The 12,358-nt window shown below is 37.8% G+C and overlaps 1 protein-coding gene across 1 annotated transcript in view; it reads right to left on the minus strand.

Annotated features, from left to right (window-relative positions):
* The window catches only part of LOC107717802 (integrin alpha-8-like), an 83,295-nt gene that overhangs the window by 21,209 nt on the left and 49,728 nt on the right, over positions 1-12,358 (minus strand). Inside the window, exons 21-23 of the mRNA XM_016524670.1 lie at positions 9,589-9,697; positions 7,665-7,764; positions 5,225-5,369 (exon numbers count right to left, since the gene is read on the minus strand). Of these exons, the coding sequence (XP_016380156.1) occupies positions 5,225-5,369; positions 7,665-7,764; positions 9,589-9,697 (354 nt within the window). The remainder of the gene's footprint in view (positions 1-5,224; positions 5,370-7,664; positions 7,765-9,588; positions 9,698-12,358) is intronic.

A 12,358-nucleotide genomic window follows, 5' to 3' on the forward strand; every position in this document is an offset into this window, starting at 1 on the left:
CACCCCTGAGCTTAACAGAAAATGGCCAAGGACATGCAAACCAAGTGGGGAGTTCTGCTAAAAACACAATGTAATGATATGCAAAACTTCAAAATCGATAAGTCAGGTTACATGTTCTTAATAAAGATTTTTATTATAAAATATATGCAGCCTTGTGCCTATGGCTGAATCACAGCCATGCTGATATAGAATGATATCACACAGCTACTTGTGTGATACTGCTCATATATAAAATAGACAAACTCATTACCCTATGAGGATTATGACCCATCCCTAATAATGGCAAAACAGATGACCAAAAACCAGAGAACCTACTCCCCCAATATTTTCCAAAATTGTCATTTTTCTCTACATACACCCACACACAGACAAACAGAGTCTCTTTAGATATGCCATCCATTTTCTGTGACCCATCCAAGGACATCTTATCAACACTCAGCTTCCTGTTCTGAAGCCCTGACTCTATTACGACCAACATTTGGGGCCCTTGCTTACAAAATGACCCCCTAAAACATACATCAAAGTGACACACACCACTTACCATGTTCACACACACACACACACACACACACACTTGAGTAGCGCGAGAGGTCTTTAAATTAAATTAAATTACAAGTTAAGGTAGCAGAAATGTTAGCCAGCAATGTGTTCAGCTTCTCAGACAGATACTTATTCACTTTATAACTTTATGACCAGTGGGAACGTAAGGACTTTGGTGTTGACAATGATTTGGCCAGAAATGTGTATGATTGTGTGTGTGTGTGTCTGTGTGTGTGTGTGTGTGTGTGAGTCAAAGATAATCTCAGTGAGAATACATTATGCTTACTTGAAGACCAAAGAAGCAACTTGCAGATCTGTAATTTGCAAGCAGGTGAAATGAAGGGGAATATTTACTGTACCTGTGTATCTGCAGCTCAAAGCCAATGGAAGGAGGGGCATCTTCCAGCCTCTGTACAGAAAACCGTAAACCAACTGACAACTAGAGCCAGAGAGAGAAGAAAAGGAAAAACATGAAGACATCAAAAGCTTAAGGGACATCTGTAAGTGCTCAGTAAAACAGAATAGAGCTCTACCCCCAGTGTCTCATACAGGAAAAACCCACCACAATTAACACTGTGCCGTCTTACATGCTGGAGGGAGGAGTGTGGGGCCTGTCTGGACAGTTTCACTGCTGTTATACCACCAACAAATAAACTAGTATTACATGTATTACATGATTACTCAGTAAATCAATAAAAACTTGGACATGAAATATTGACTTGAGTCAAAATTATATTATACGTTTACCAGCATATTTTCTTAAAGCTTCTGCAACTGCAATGGACAAAACAATTGCCCTAGCAGCAAGATGATCACTGCAACAATATTACAGTAATATTTATACTAAAGTCATCAAAGGTCATTTTCACTACAGTAAATAGTTGAGATGCAAAATGGCACCAGTTTCGTTTGCATGATACGTGAATGTGAGCAGCATGATATACAGCGCTGCAAAAGATGATGATAATATGCAATATCTGACCAGTGATGTAAATATCAGATCATTTTACTAACATAACTTTGAATTGTGTGGAGCAAAATGCACTAATGTGTATCAAAGTCATTTCATTTATTAGTTTAAAAATGTTATATTTTCATATTTGTATTAGGAAATATAATGCAGCCAAAGATAAAATATGTGAAAAAAATAATAGTTCACCTTTATTTGTCAAGTGACAGAGGCAAAATGTTCGTGTCGTTCATGAATGACCCATCTCTACTGACCACCAAATATCACGCTTAACCAATCAGAAGGAAGTATTCTAGAGTGCTAATGATAATTTATATGACTTGGGGGCAATTCACACCAAACATGTCTCAAAAACCAGTTTATGATGTAAAATTATAGCTCATTATTCTTTTGCATTAGCTGTCATATTAGCTATTGTTAACATATTGAAAACTTAATGCAAAGTGTTACCAGTGTATTTATATAATTGCAATTTGCCCTGCCAGCTCTTAAAAAACAAGTATTTATAAAGTCCTTTTCTCTGATTTATATCTTTTGTTGTTTTTCTGCTCTGCTGAACAAAGTCTAAACACTGGAATCTTCATTCGCAAACAAATAGTAAAATTTCACTAATCATCTCTCTTTCTCGTTGGCTGTAACTGTGTCCATATGGCGTAGTTCATTAGAATAAGTCTGATAATGGCTGCTGGGATGGATAATGAAGGCCAGTCCTTTAGCTAAAGGCTATGTGCTAACTCTAAAGCCCCATAAATGAGCTTCCCCAGGCGGAAACCTTCCTTACTACAAAGCCCCCTCATAACAGACGGGTGAGAGTAACAAGTGCTGTTAAACTTTAAAGAGGGAACTGGCCACGGAGCATCTTTTTGTGGTCTTGCGTCCTTTTTTTTTTTTTTTTAAATGAAGTTTTTATTGGTTTTCTTTATACATAACAAAACATACCAGTACAAAAATAAGTAAATAAATAAATACACTATACAAAACAAAACAAACAAAAGTAATTATCATAAATAATAATAATAATAATTATTATAGAAATGCCACTTAAATGCACAACAGGGTAATCAAGTCACATTTCAAATGATGACTGATACTAGATCCATGCCTGAAGTAACAATCTGAATAAAATTCTCCTACATGTCAACATCCATGTGATTTCCATTCACTTTAGCTAACATTTTTTCATATGATACATTCTCTATCATAGATTCAATCCACATTTTAAGTGAAGGACATTGAATATCTTTCCAAAATCTAAGTATCAGTCGTACTGCCGTGATTACACCGACAGTAACAAGGGAAAACTCGTTATTTTTAATCTGAGGAATCTCCGATTTATCTCCTAAAAGACAAATCCTTGATGAAAATGGAAGGTTAAATCCCAAACATCTTCCAAGATATTTCAACACAATTTGCATAGTAACAGGGACCATCCCAGATATGTAATTAAACTGTGGTGCTATCGTCATCTTTATTATATTAATCTTTCCCCACAAAGTTAACATAATTTTCTTCCAACTATCTAACTTTGTTTGTATTTTCTGCAACAAAGGTACCATATTCAAATTCAAAATATTCTCTAAATTAGGGCTTAGGTGGATACCTAAATATCTAATCCCTTTATTTATCCATTTAAATTTAAATGCACTGACCGAGGAAGAAAAATACACTGCTGATACTGGCATAGCCTCTGACTTATGCCAGTTGATTTTATATCCTGAAAATTTAGAATAGGATTCAATCATATTAAGGAGTACTGGTAAGGAGCCTGCAGGGTCTTTAACTACTAGCAATATGTCATCGGAATATAACAGTAACTTATGTTCTCTTTCCCCTGCAAATACACCTTTAATTCTTGGTTCCTCTCTAATCATTGAAGCAAGCGGTTCCAAAACTAATGTAAAAAGTAGTGGACTAAGAGGGCAGCCTTGGCGGGTAGACCTAGATAGATTAAAAAAGGATGATGTTAGTAATCCCTTTATTTATCCATTTAAACTTAAATGCACTGACTGAGGAAGAAAAACACACTGCTGATACTGGCATAGCCTCTGACTTATGCCAGTTGATTTTATATCCTGAAAATTTAGAATAGGATTCAATCATATTAAGGAGTACTGGTAAGGAGCCTGCAGGGTCTTTAACTACTAGCAATATGTCATCGGCATATAACAGTAACTTATGTTCTCTTTCCCCTGCAGATACACCTTTAATTCTTGGTTCCTCTCTAATCATTGAAGCAAGCGGTTCCAAAACTAATGTAAAAAGTAGTGGACTAAGAGGGCAGTCTTGGTGGGTAGACCTAGATAGATTAAAAAAGGATGATTTTAGTCCATTAGTTATTACAGCTGCTTTAGGATTGGAGTAAAGAATTTTAACCCACTTCACAAAACCTGAACCAAAGCCAAATTTTCCTAAAGCCTCAAAAAGAAACCCCCACTCCACCCTAGTCTAGGCCTTTTCCGCATCAAGCGATATTGCAGCAATGGGATCTAGATTAGAGTGATTCATCCACATAAGATGTAATAGCCTTCTCATATTGTCAGACGAAGATCTATTTTTAATAAAGCCCACCTGGTCTCTGTGTATAATTTTAGGTAAAATACTTTCTAATCGTAAGGCTAATAATTTTGTTAACACTTTACAATCTACATTTAATAAACTTATGGGACGGTAATTAGCAGGATCCATCGTGTCTCTATCCGGTTTTGGTATGAGTGATATTAAGGCTTCATTAAAACTGTCAGGCAACATATCATTCTCAAGTACCTCTGCATATACCTCAGTTAATATTGGGGTCAACTCATCGACAAACTTCTTATAATATTCTCCTGGGAATCCGTCAGAGCCTGGTGATTTTCCAGATTTCAAAGACATTATAACAAGTTCTGACCTCCTCTTGTGTTATAGGTCCATCTATTGAGGCTCGTTCGTCAGGGGTTAAAGTGGGCAATGTAACATTAGCTAGAAAGTCTTTTAACTCCTTCTGACTGTAAATGGATTCTGATGTGTACAGTTTTGAATAGTACTGGTTGAAAACCCTATTAATTTCTTTGTTGGAGGTGAGCACCTTATTTCCCTCCTTAATTGCAGGTATGACGTGACACGCTTCATGTTGTTTTATCTGTCTAGCAAGGAGTTTCCCCGCTTTTTCCCCACTCTCATAATACTTGGTCTTCAATCTAAATAATGCATATTCTGCTTTTTTATTAAAGAATTCATGAAGATCAAATTTTAATTGACTTTTTTAGTCATTCTGAAAGTATATCGACTTTTAATAAGATGGCTACAGCTACCAACTGTAATTAGGACGGTGATAGATTTACAACAGTAAATTCCACTCACTTTCAACTAACTTAAACATCACATTCAGTTTTTAAATATATAGTTTTGAAAGTATATTATTTCTGTAAAAAGGATTCTTTTTAAAAGTATGCTAATGCTAGTATGCATTAAAGTATGCTAGTGTGGAAACACAGGGTTTCAGTGTACGATTTACTTCTCTTTGAGAAATCTCTCAAAGCTACAGCTTCAGCAGACTGTCATATGTATTATTTTTCTGATATTTTATGGCACTTTGTCTTCAGCATACACCTGCATTTTTTACTAAACATTTCCTTTTGTGCTACACAAAAGTAATACGGGTATAGAACGGCAAGAGGGTGAGGAAAAATGACAATTCACATTTTTAGGTGAACCTTTCTTCTAAAACCCACTCACCGCAATGGTCTGGAGAACGATTCGTCCTCCTCTTGTGTTTTGATACTCCAGCAGGTGCTCCACCTGATCCCTCTCCTTCAGTGAACGCTCTAGAAAAAACTTTGAGAAGTTGGGCAGAGCCACATCATCTGTCAAAATACATTCCCTGTAATGAGACACAGAGAGACTGTATTAGTATTACTGTCTAAACAGATATGCAGGGGTCAATTATTTGTACATGAACAATTTTAACTCAGCATCAGTGCATACAGAATATTCAATTCTAAACACTCAAACATTCCATTAATATTCATTTATATTTTCTAAAAAAAATAATTTAGAACATGTGCACAATGCACTTTTAACATTAAATTGCTGAGTTTAATTTTAAAGCCTCAAAAAGAAACCCCCACTCCACCCTAGTCTTGCGTCCTTTTTTAAAACCCAGAGAGTTGGTAAATCACAATTGAAGGTCACGTCTCTGCAACTTCATGCATGTGTTGAGAAATGAGACTACATCTCAATCTGAGTTTACAAGGGCTGGTTCATATGTTTCTGTTGCAACAGTAATCATCTAATTACACTAATGAGACAATAACTCTTAATCGAAAGTTTTAATGAAACCTAGTGTATAACATGGGAAAAATGTACAGGTTCCTCAAGTGTGTTTGATTAAATGCATTTCACAACATAGGAATGAAATGTAAGATGCATTTTCCATTCGAAGCAGCACAAACACGCACATCCAAAAGCACTGTGTTTGAGTACATCTGTTCAATGGTATTTTTTCAGATGGATTACAGATTGACTAAGTAAAGCTGGACAGAGTGCATCCAGAAAGCATGAAAATGGCATGATTGCGTTTGATTAAAAACAAAGAACAATGTAAGCCAAAAAATGAGCCTGTCAGTCTATTATTTACAGTGTCATCAGAAGTGCATCACCCCTAAAATATCAGCCCACTGTCTCATGAAATAATATATTGCTTCATGACGCTGGGAAATCCTTTTCAACGTGTTGTGGATAGAGACTAAAGCCATTCACTGTTCCCAAATTCTGTGATTCTATATCACCCTAATGTGACATTAGTTTAAATGGGTAGGAGTCAGTGAAACAATAAACTCATTCAGTGCGTTTCATTTTACAGACCATGAAACTCCCTTCTTCGTTGAATACCACAGTGAGAGTAATAGATGGGGCGAGTCATGTCAGATTTCTATGAATTATGGCTCACTAAAGACATTTACACTGTTATTTTTAAACTACCGGTGAATTTAATGCATTTTCAATTAGAAAAGATGATTCACATTTGTGAGACTGATGGTTTATTTGGTTTAATAAAATTAAGAGCTAAAAGAGATAAAGCTTTATGGGCAGCACTTCTGATGACTTCCTGTCTTTACTTAACGGTCCTATTTAATAAAGGCAGAAAATGCCCAGAAATATAACTTAAGAATAACAAAAAAACAGAAACATAACAAATGTTACTAATGGACCTGCATGTTTTATTTGCTGTTCATCTGCTGGGTCATTCATTCATCGCCTGACCTGCAGAATCATGGGACTGACAGTGGAGGATGTAGGAATGAAGATATCATGTGAGAACTAGGTGAGAACACTCCATACAGTACTGTTCAAAAGTTTGGGGTAGATAAGATATTTCATTGTTTATGAAAGTCTCTCATGCTCACCAAGGCTGCATTTAATTGATTGAAAATACAGTAAAAACTGTACTATTGTGAAAAAAAATATATAAATAAATAAATTTATATATATAGAAAAATTTAATTTGTTCCTGTAATGGCAAAGCTGAATTTTCAGTAGCCATTACTCCAGTATTGAGTGTCACGTGATCCAATATGCTAATTTGGTTCACAAGAAACATTTCTTATCTTATCAACTTTGAAAAAACTTGTTCTGCTTAACATTTTTGCGTAAACCGTGGTACATTTTTTACAGGATTTTTTGATAAATAGAACATTAAAAAGAACAGCATTTATTAGAAAAAATATTTTGTAATATTTTAAATGGCTTTACTGTGACTTTTGATCCTTGATGAATGAGAATTTTAATTTATTTCAAAATTAATTTCTTTAATTTTTCCTTCTACTTCCTTTCCAAAGCTTCTACTTCAGAGAACAGGGTCAGTACCAAACTTTAACATGTTTTGTGCACATTGGTCTTGTGATGCCCTATTTGTGATGAATGAGCCGCACCCACATGGTTATGACTTCCATTTTATGGGCTATGAGAGGCTAGTTTGGAAAGTTTTGAAAAAGAAGAAGAAAACAGAAAATAAGAAAAAAAAAACATATTGCATTTGATCACAGGCTACACGTTGATTCCATGTGTGGTACAATTATTTTGTGACACTAGTGACGACGGTGTGTGAGTGTGAGTTCATGACATGTTTCTCATTTTGCTTGTTGTATGTGAGTTGGGGGATCTGTGGCCTTGTCACCCTTCTCCGCTGGTGCCATGATAATTTAGCCCATGTGGGTTTAACCCTGGAGGCTCCATGATGAAGCCTGTCACCATGACAACATCCCCTTTGTCCAAATCTGGAACATGTTAACAAGTCACAGAGCCAAACAACTCTCTTTCTCTTCTTTTGTGTTCCACAGAAGAAACAAAGTCACACAGGTTTGGAACGACATGCGAGTGAGTAAATGATGACAGAATTTTCATTTTTGGGTGAACTATGCCTTTAACGACTGTTTCCAAACAGGTTTACCAAATAAACTACCACTATCTGGCATTATTTAGGCAAAATAATCAATTGTAATGCTAATCATGCTAATATCCTAAGCATCCTCAACATCAACAAATGAGAATGGGTTCATCTGTCACTTGGTTTATATTGTTGTGCTCTCGTCTGTAATGTTAGTTTATCAGTGTCCGTGGAGGCGTAAAGAGAAGCACACAACAAAGATAATCCGTTGCAGGAACTTTACTTAGTAAAGCATAACTTTACAACAGTGGGGTTTATGCTCTTGCCCAGTGCTGATGGGTTTGACTACAACCATCTGCACCGGAGCCTGCGAGCATACTGACGCTAAACATAAACAACCAGTGAACTAGTCCCCGTGTAATGACGTAACAGCATCTAATTGGACAATACAGAACTCATTATTAGTATATATAAAATAACTGTAACTCAGCTTATATTTAATTAACGCTATAACAATATTTCAGCGCCACTGTGCTGCACTGCCCAGCCCACACTGGAAACTTATTGGTCCAAAATCCTGCACCTCATGTATATTAAATAACATCTAGGGTTACGCATGTAACCATGGTTCCCAGAGAGGGAAGAGACGCTGAGTCCTCTAGCGGACACTAAGGGGACTGCCGCCAATAGGACCGGTGTCTGAAGCACGTGTGAAACAACTCCAATCCCATTGGTCCACGTACCCAGTGATGTCACAGGCGGGTCCCCGGAAGTATAAGAGGGTGCCTGCCAAACACGTCACCAACTTGGTTGTCTGAAGGAGACGTGAAAACAGGCAAACCCTAGGCAGTCTCTCGTTCTCTCCTGGGGAACCATGGTTACATGCATAACCTGAGACATTCCCCTTCTAGGGAAGTCACGCTGCATCCACTAGCGGACACTATGGGGAATGGAATGCCCACTCAGCCATGCCGCATGCCTGTTCACCTGGTGAGAGAGAACCAAGGGAAGCAACAGACATACAACGAACCTTCCCTCAGAAAGAGGGAAAGCAACTGACGCCTGGGGCCACTAACATAACTCTGAAAAATGGGGAACCAAGCCAATCAGGAGGGACAACCCATTAACCAAGCTAAGAACACAGCTATCGTCAGAAGGCTGTGTTACAATGAGCCAAAGCAGCATGCAGGGCCCAGGGGGACCGCCCACTTAAAAACCCCTTAGGGGGGCAGCCCACCCCTACTACCTGACTAAGCTAGAAAGAGGCTCAGGTCTGGTCCTTTGACCTTTTGCCTACTTGAAAAACCCTGATAAGGAGGGCAGCCCGACCACTGTCAGTATTTGAAAAAAAGCTTACATCACAAGGGAGAGACTGGACCGTCATTCAGAGGTTCCCCAACAAGCGAAACACATAAGAGCAACATTACTCCGTAGAAGCTAAGTGCGGTTTAGAACCAGAACGCTTCCTCTTAGTGCTCGCCTGCCTTTGTGCCTGACTCCTAGAGGGAGGAGGGGCTCGAGTGGCCACGTTACTCTTTGATCCTGCCTATGATCCTCAGACTGAGATGGACCAGCCCCCTCAGAGGTTTTAGAGGATGACTTGGGACGGCGGGGAATGAGCCTCCTGAAGGCAGCGGACTGCACCATCGCCTCCCTGAACTTCTTGACCACCGCTTCAGCGGAGCTGCCGAAAATCCTTTTCTGCAAGCTCGACCTGTGAACCCCGCGATCTGAGTCTTCGCCATGCCTCCAGAGGGACCCGAACCACGAGACACAGATGCTTGTCTCTCATCCCTCGAGAAGTGTGACAAACACGAACGGAGCTTCTCATTGGAAATTCTCACAATGAGCGCATTCAGAGTCCTCGAGCCCCGAATGTGTGTGCTCCTCACCAAGACACATAATGCATAGATTGAGTGTGTCCTCAGGTGTCAGAAACCTCAGACACAGAGGCACACACTTTCTAATATGTTCACTTGCCTTGGTTTCTCTATAACGCTATCACACGCACTGTCAAACAAACAGCTCCTGAAGACAACAAAAGTTGGTGACGTGTTCCGAAGGCGCCCTCTTATAATTCCGGGCGCACGCCTGTGATGTCATGGGCTACGTGGGCCAATGGGATTGGAGTTGTTTCACACGTGCTTCAGACACTGGTCCTGCTGGCGGCAGTCCCCATATGGAGCTTTTCCACTCTATGGTACGGCTCGGCTCAGTTTGCGTTTCCACTGCAGTTTAGTACCGCTTTAGAGTGGGCGGGATTATAGACATGTCGTTATAGTTGCACCGCCTCTACTGCTGCGACCTCCTGAAAAACTTTTTCATTCCGCATCGTCCCATCAGTCATAAACCTCTCTGCCCTGCCTCTGCTCTCAATGAGCTGGAACAGCTCGAGCCAAAGCATTTACGCATATGCATATGCATCAAATTACAGACGAATTACATTTCAATTGCTTTAACAAGCACTGCAATCCAAACAAACAGAAGAGGAGAGGAGTAAACTGGCTAATAAAGATGCAGGTATGCGTGTCAAATACACTGTAAAAATTAATGTTCAGAAACATAAGAGAGTAAATAATATAGTAAATAATACTTTCACGTTTATATACACTCTTAAAATAGTTCTTTTTTTTTTATTATTGGCATCTGTGGTTCCATGAAGACACTTTAACATCCATGGAAACTTTTCATTGCACAAAAGGTTCTTTATTGTTGAAAAAGGTTCTTTAGATTATTAAAATGTTCTTCACACTAAGAAAAATTTTTTTTTATAACTGTTCACTGAAAGGTTCTTTGGGGAACCAAAAATGGTTCTTCTGTAGCATCACTGTGAAAACCCTCTTTTTGTATGAAAATGGGTTTAAATGACGTAATTTTGGCACTTTACATATTATATTCAGTTCATTATAATTAACCACACAAAAATCAATATTTAGGCAAGCAGTCTTAAAAAACATCTGGGTTAGTGAGGACGCACACACAGAAACATGGTGTCCTTCTTTTGGATGGATAGATGATTAAGTGATACACAGAAAAATATAATTTTCTTAATCAATATTTTTGTATTTTTTCAATAACAGTATATAGTGTACAAATAACATAAAAGAAACAAGTAATAATTTATTGTTTTGAGCAAAAACCTAACAAAATAGAGTGAGGTTTATATTTAAAACGTGAAAAAAATGCTGTATAAAATAAAAAATATCTACAAATTTTGTTTAGATATTAAGAAAAATAAACAGTTAAAAGTTAATCCTAAATGATTCAATTTAAATGTAAAATATATACTTTGAAAACAAGTCTTAATTTTGTAAATAAAAATATACTGAATCAGTTTAATTTATTTGATCAAAAATACAGTACATTTACATTTATTCATTTGGCAGACGCTTTTATCCAAAGCGACTTACAGTTGAGGAATACAACAAGCGATAACCGTAACCAGTCTGTTCCCAAAAGAGCAGCTAATGTAGTTGTGCAAATTGCATTAAGAGCCACTCTCAAACACGTGCTGCAATTACCAGCTATACACTGAATTCTGTTAAAATCATAACTGACAGACATAGAGCAATCAGATCTTTTGCGGTCAGTGCCAGAGAGAGCCAGTGTCTCATGTGGGAAGAGGCAGAGATGCATGAACGGGATGATGGAATGACAGCAGAAGATATGAATGAAGATAAGTGAATGCAGGACTGTATGAAATGAAATAAACAGTCCGTTAGATCTCAGCAATGCATTACTGAGAACACCTAGACATGACGCATGTTTTAGGCTACGTTTAATAATAAACCTTACCCATAATTAGATCAACATTCACTGCATTCCTGCCTCATTACTACATCAAAGACACTGCAGCGTTCATGTTTGTGTTTTTAAATCTGAGTCAGAATGGATTACAGATTTAGCATTTTACCATGAAGGATTTAAAGCTATTTAGTAAATATGATATTTCACAAGACCTGAGCTCAGATAGATATATAGATAGATAGATAGATAGATAGATAGATAGACCTAAATTGCATCTAACATTCATATTAAACACGTAAAATATTTATACACTGTAATAAGCTAAATAAACTCATGCATGAGCTGTTTTCTGGAAGAAGAGAATACAGCGAGTGAGTAATAATCTAAACACAGCAACGAGAGAGTCTGAGACTAGGGTTGTGACGGTGAGGACATTTTCCCACCGGTTAATCGACGTGTATCACTGTTGGGGAGGGGGGGTGTTAGTTCGTTTGAGTTTCCTCGCTTTCAAATGGCTTGTAAAAGTGCGCATTTTACTTTCACTTTCAAATTAGCAGCAATTTAGCGTCAAGCAATTGTTCGTTTGAGTTTTCCCTCTTTTCCTCGGATTTCTTGGCTTTAAAATAGCTTGAAAAAGCGCCGTGCGCGTTTTACTTTCACTTTCAAATTAGCGCCAATTCGGCATTGATTCAATTCAAGCAACAACAACGTCAAACTCAGAACTTTTATTAACAAAA

This window comes from Sinocyclocheilus rhinocerous, unplaced genomic scaffold, assembly GCF_001515625.1.
Source record: "Sinocyclocheilus rhinocerous isolate Xijiao unplaced genomic scaffold, SAMN03320098_v1.1 scaffold1204, whole genome shotgun sequence".
Lineage (NCBI taxonomy): Eukaryota > Metazoa > Chordata > Actinopteri > Cypriniformes > Cyprinidae > Sinocyclocheilus > Sinocyclocheilus rhinocerous.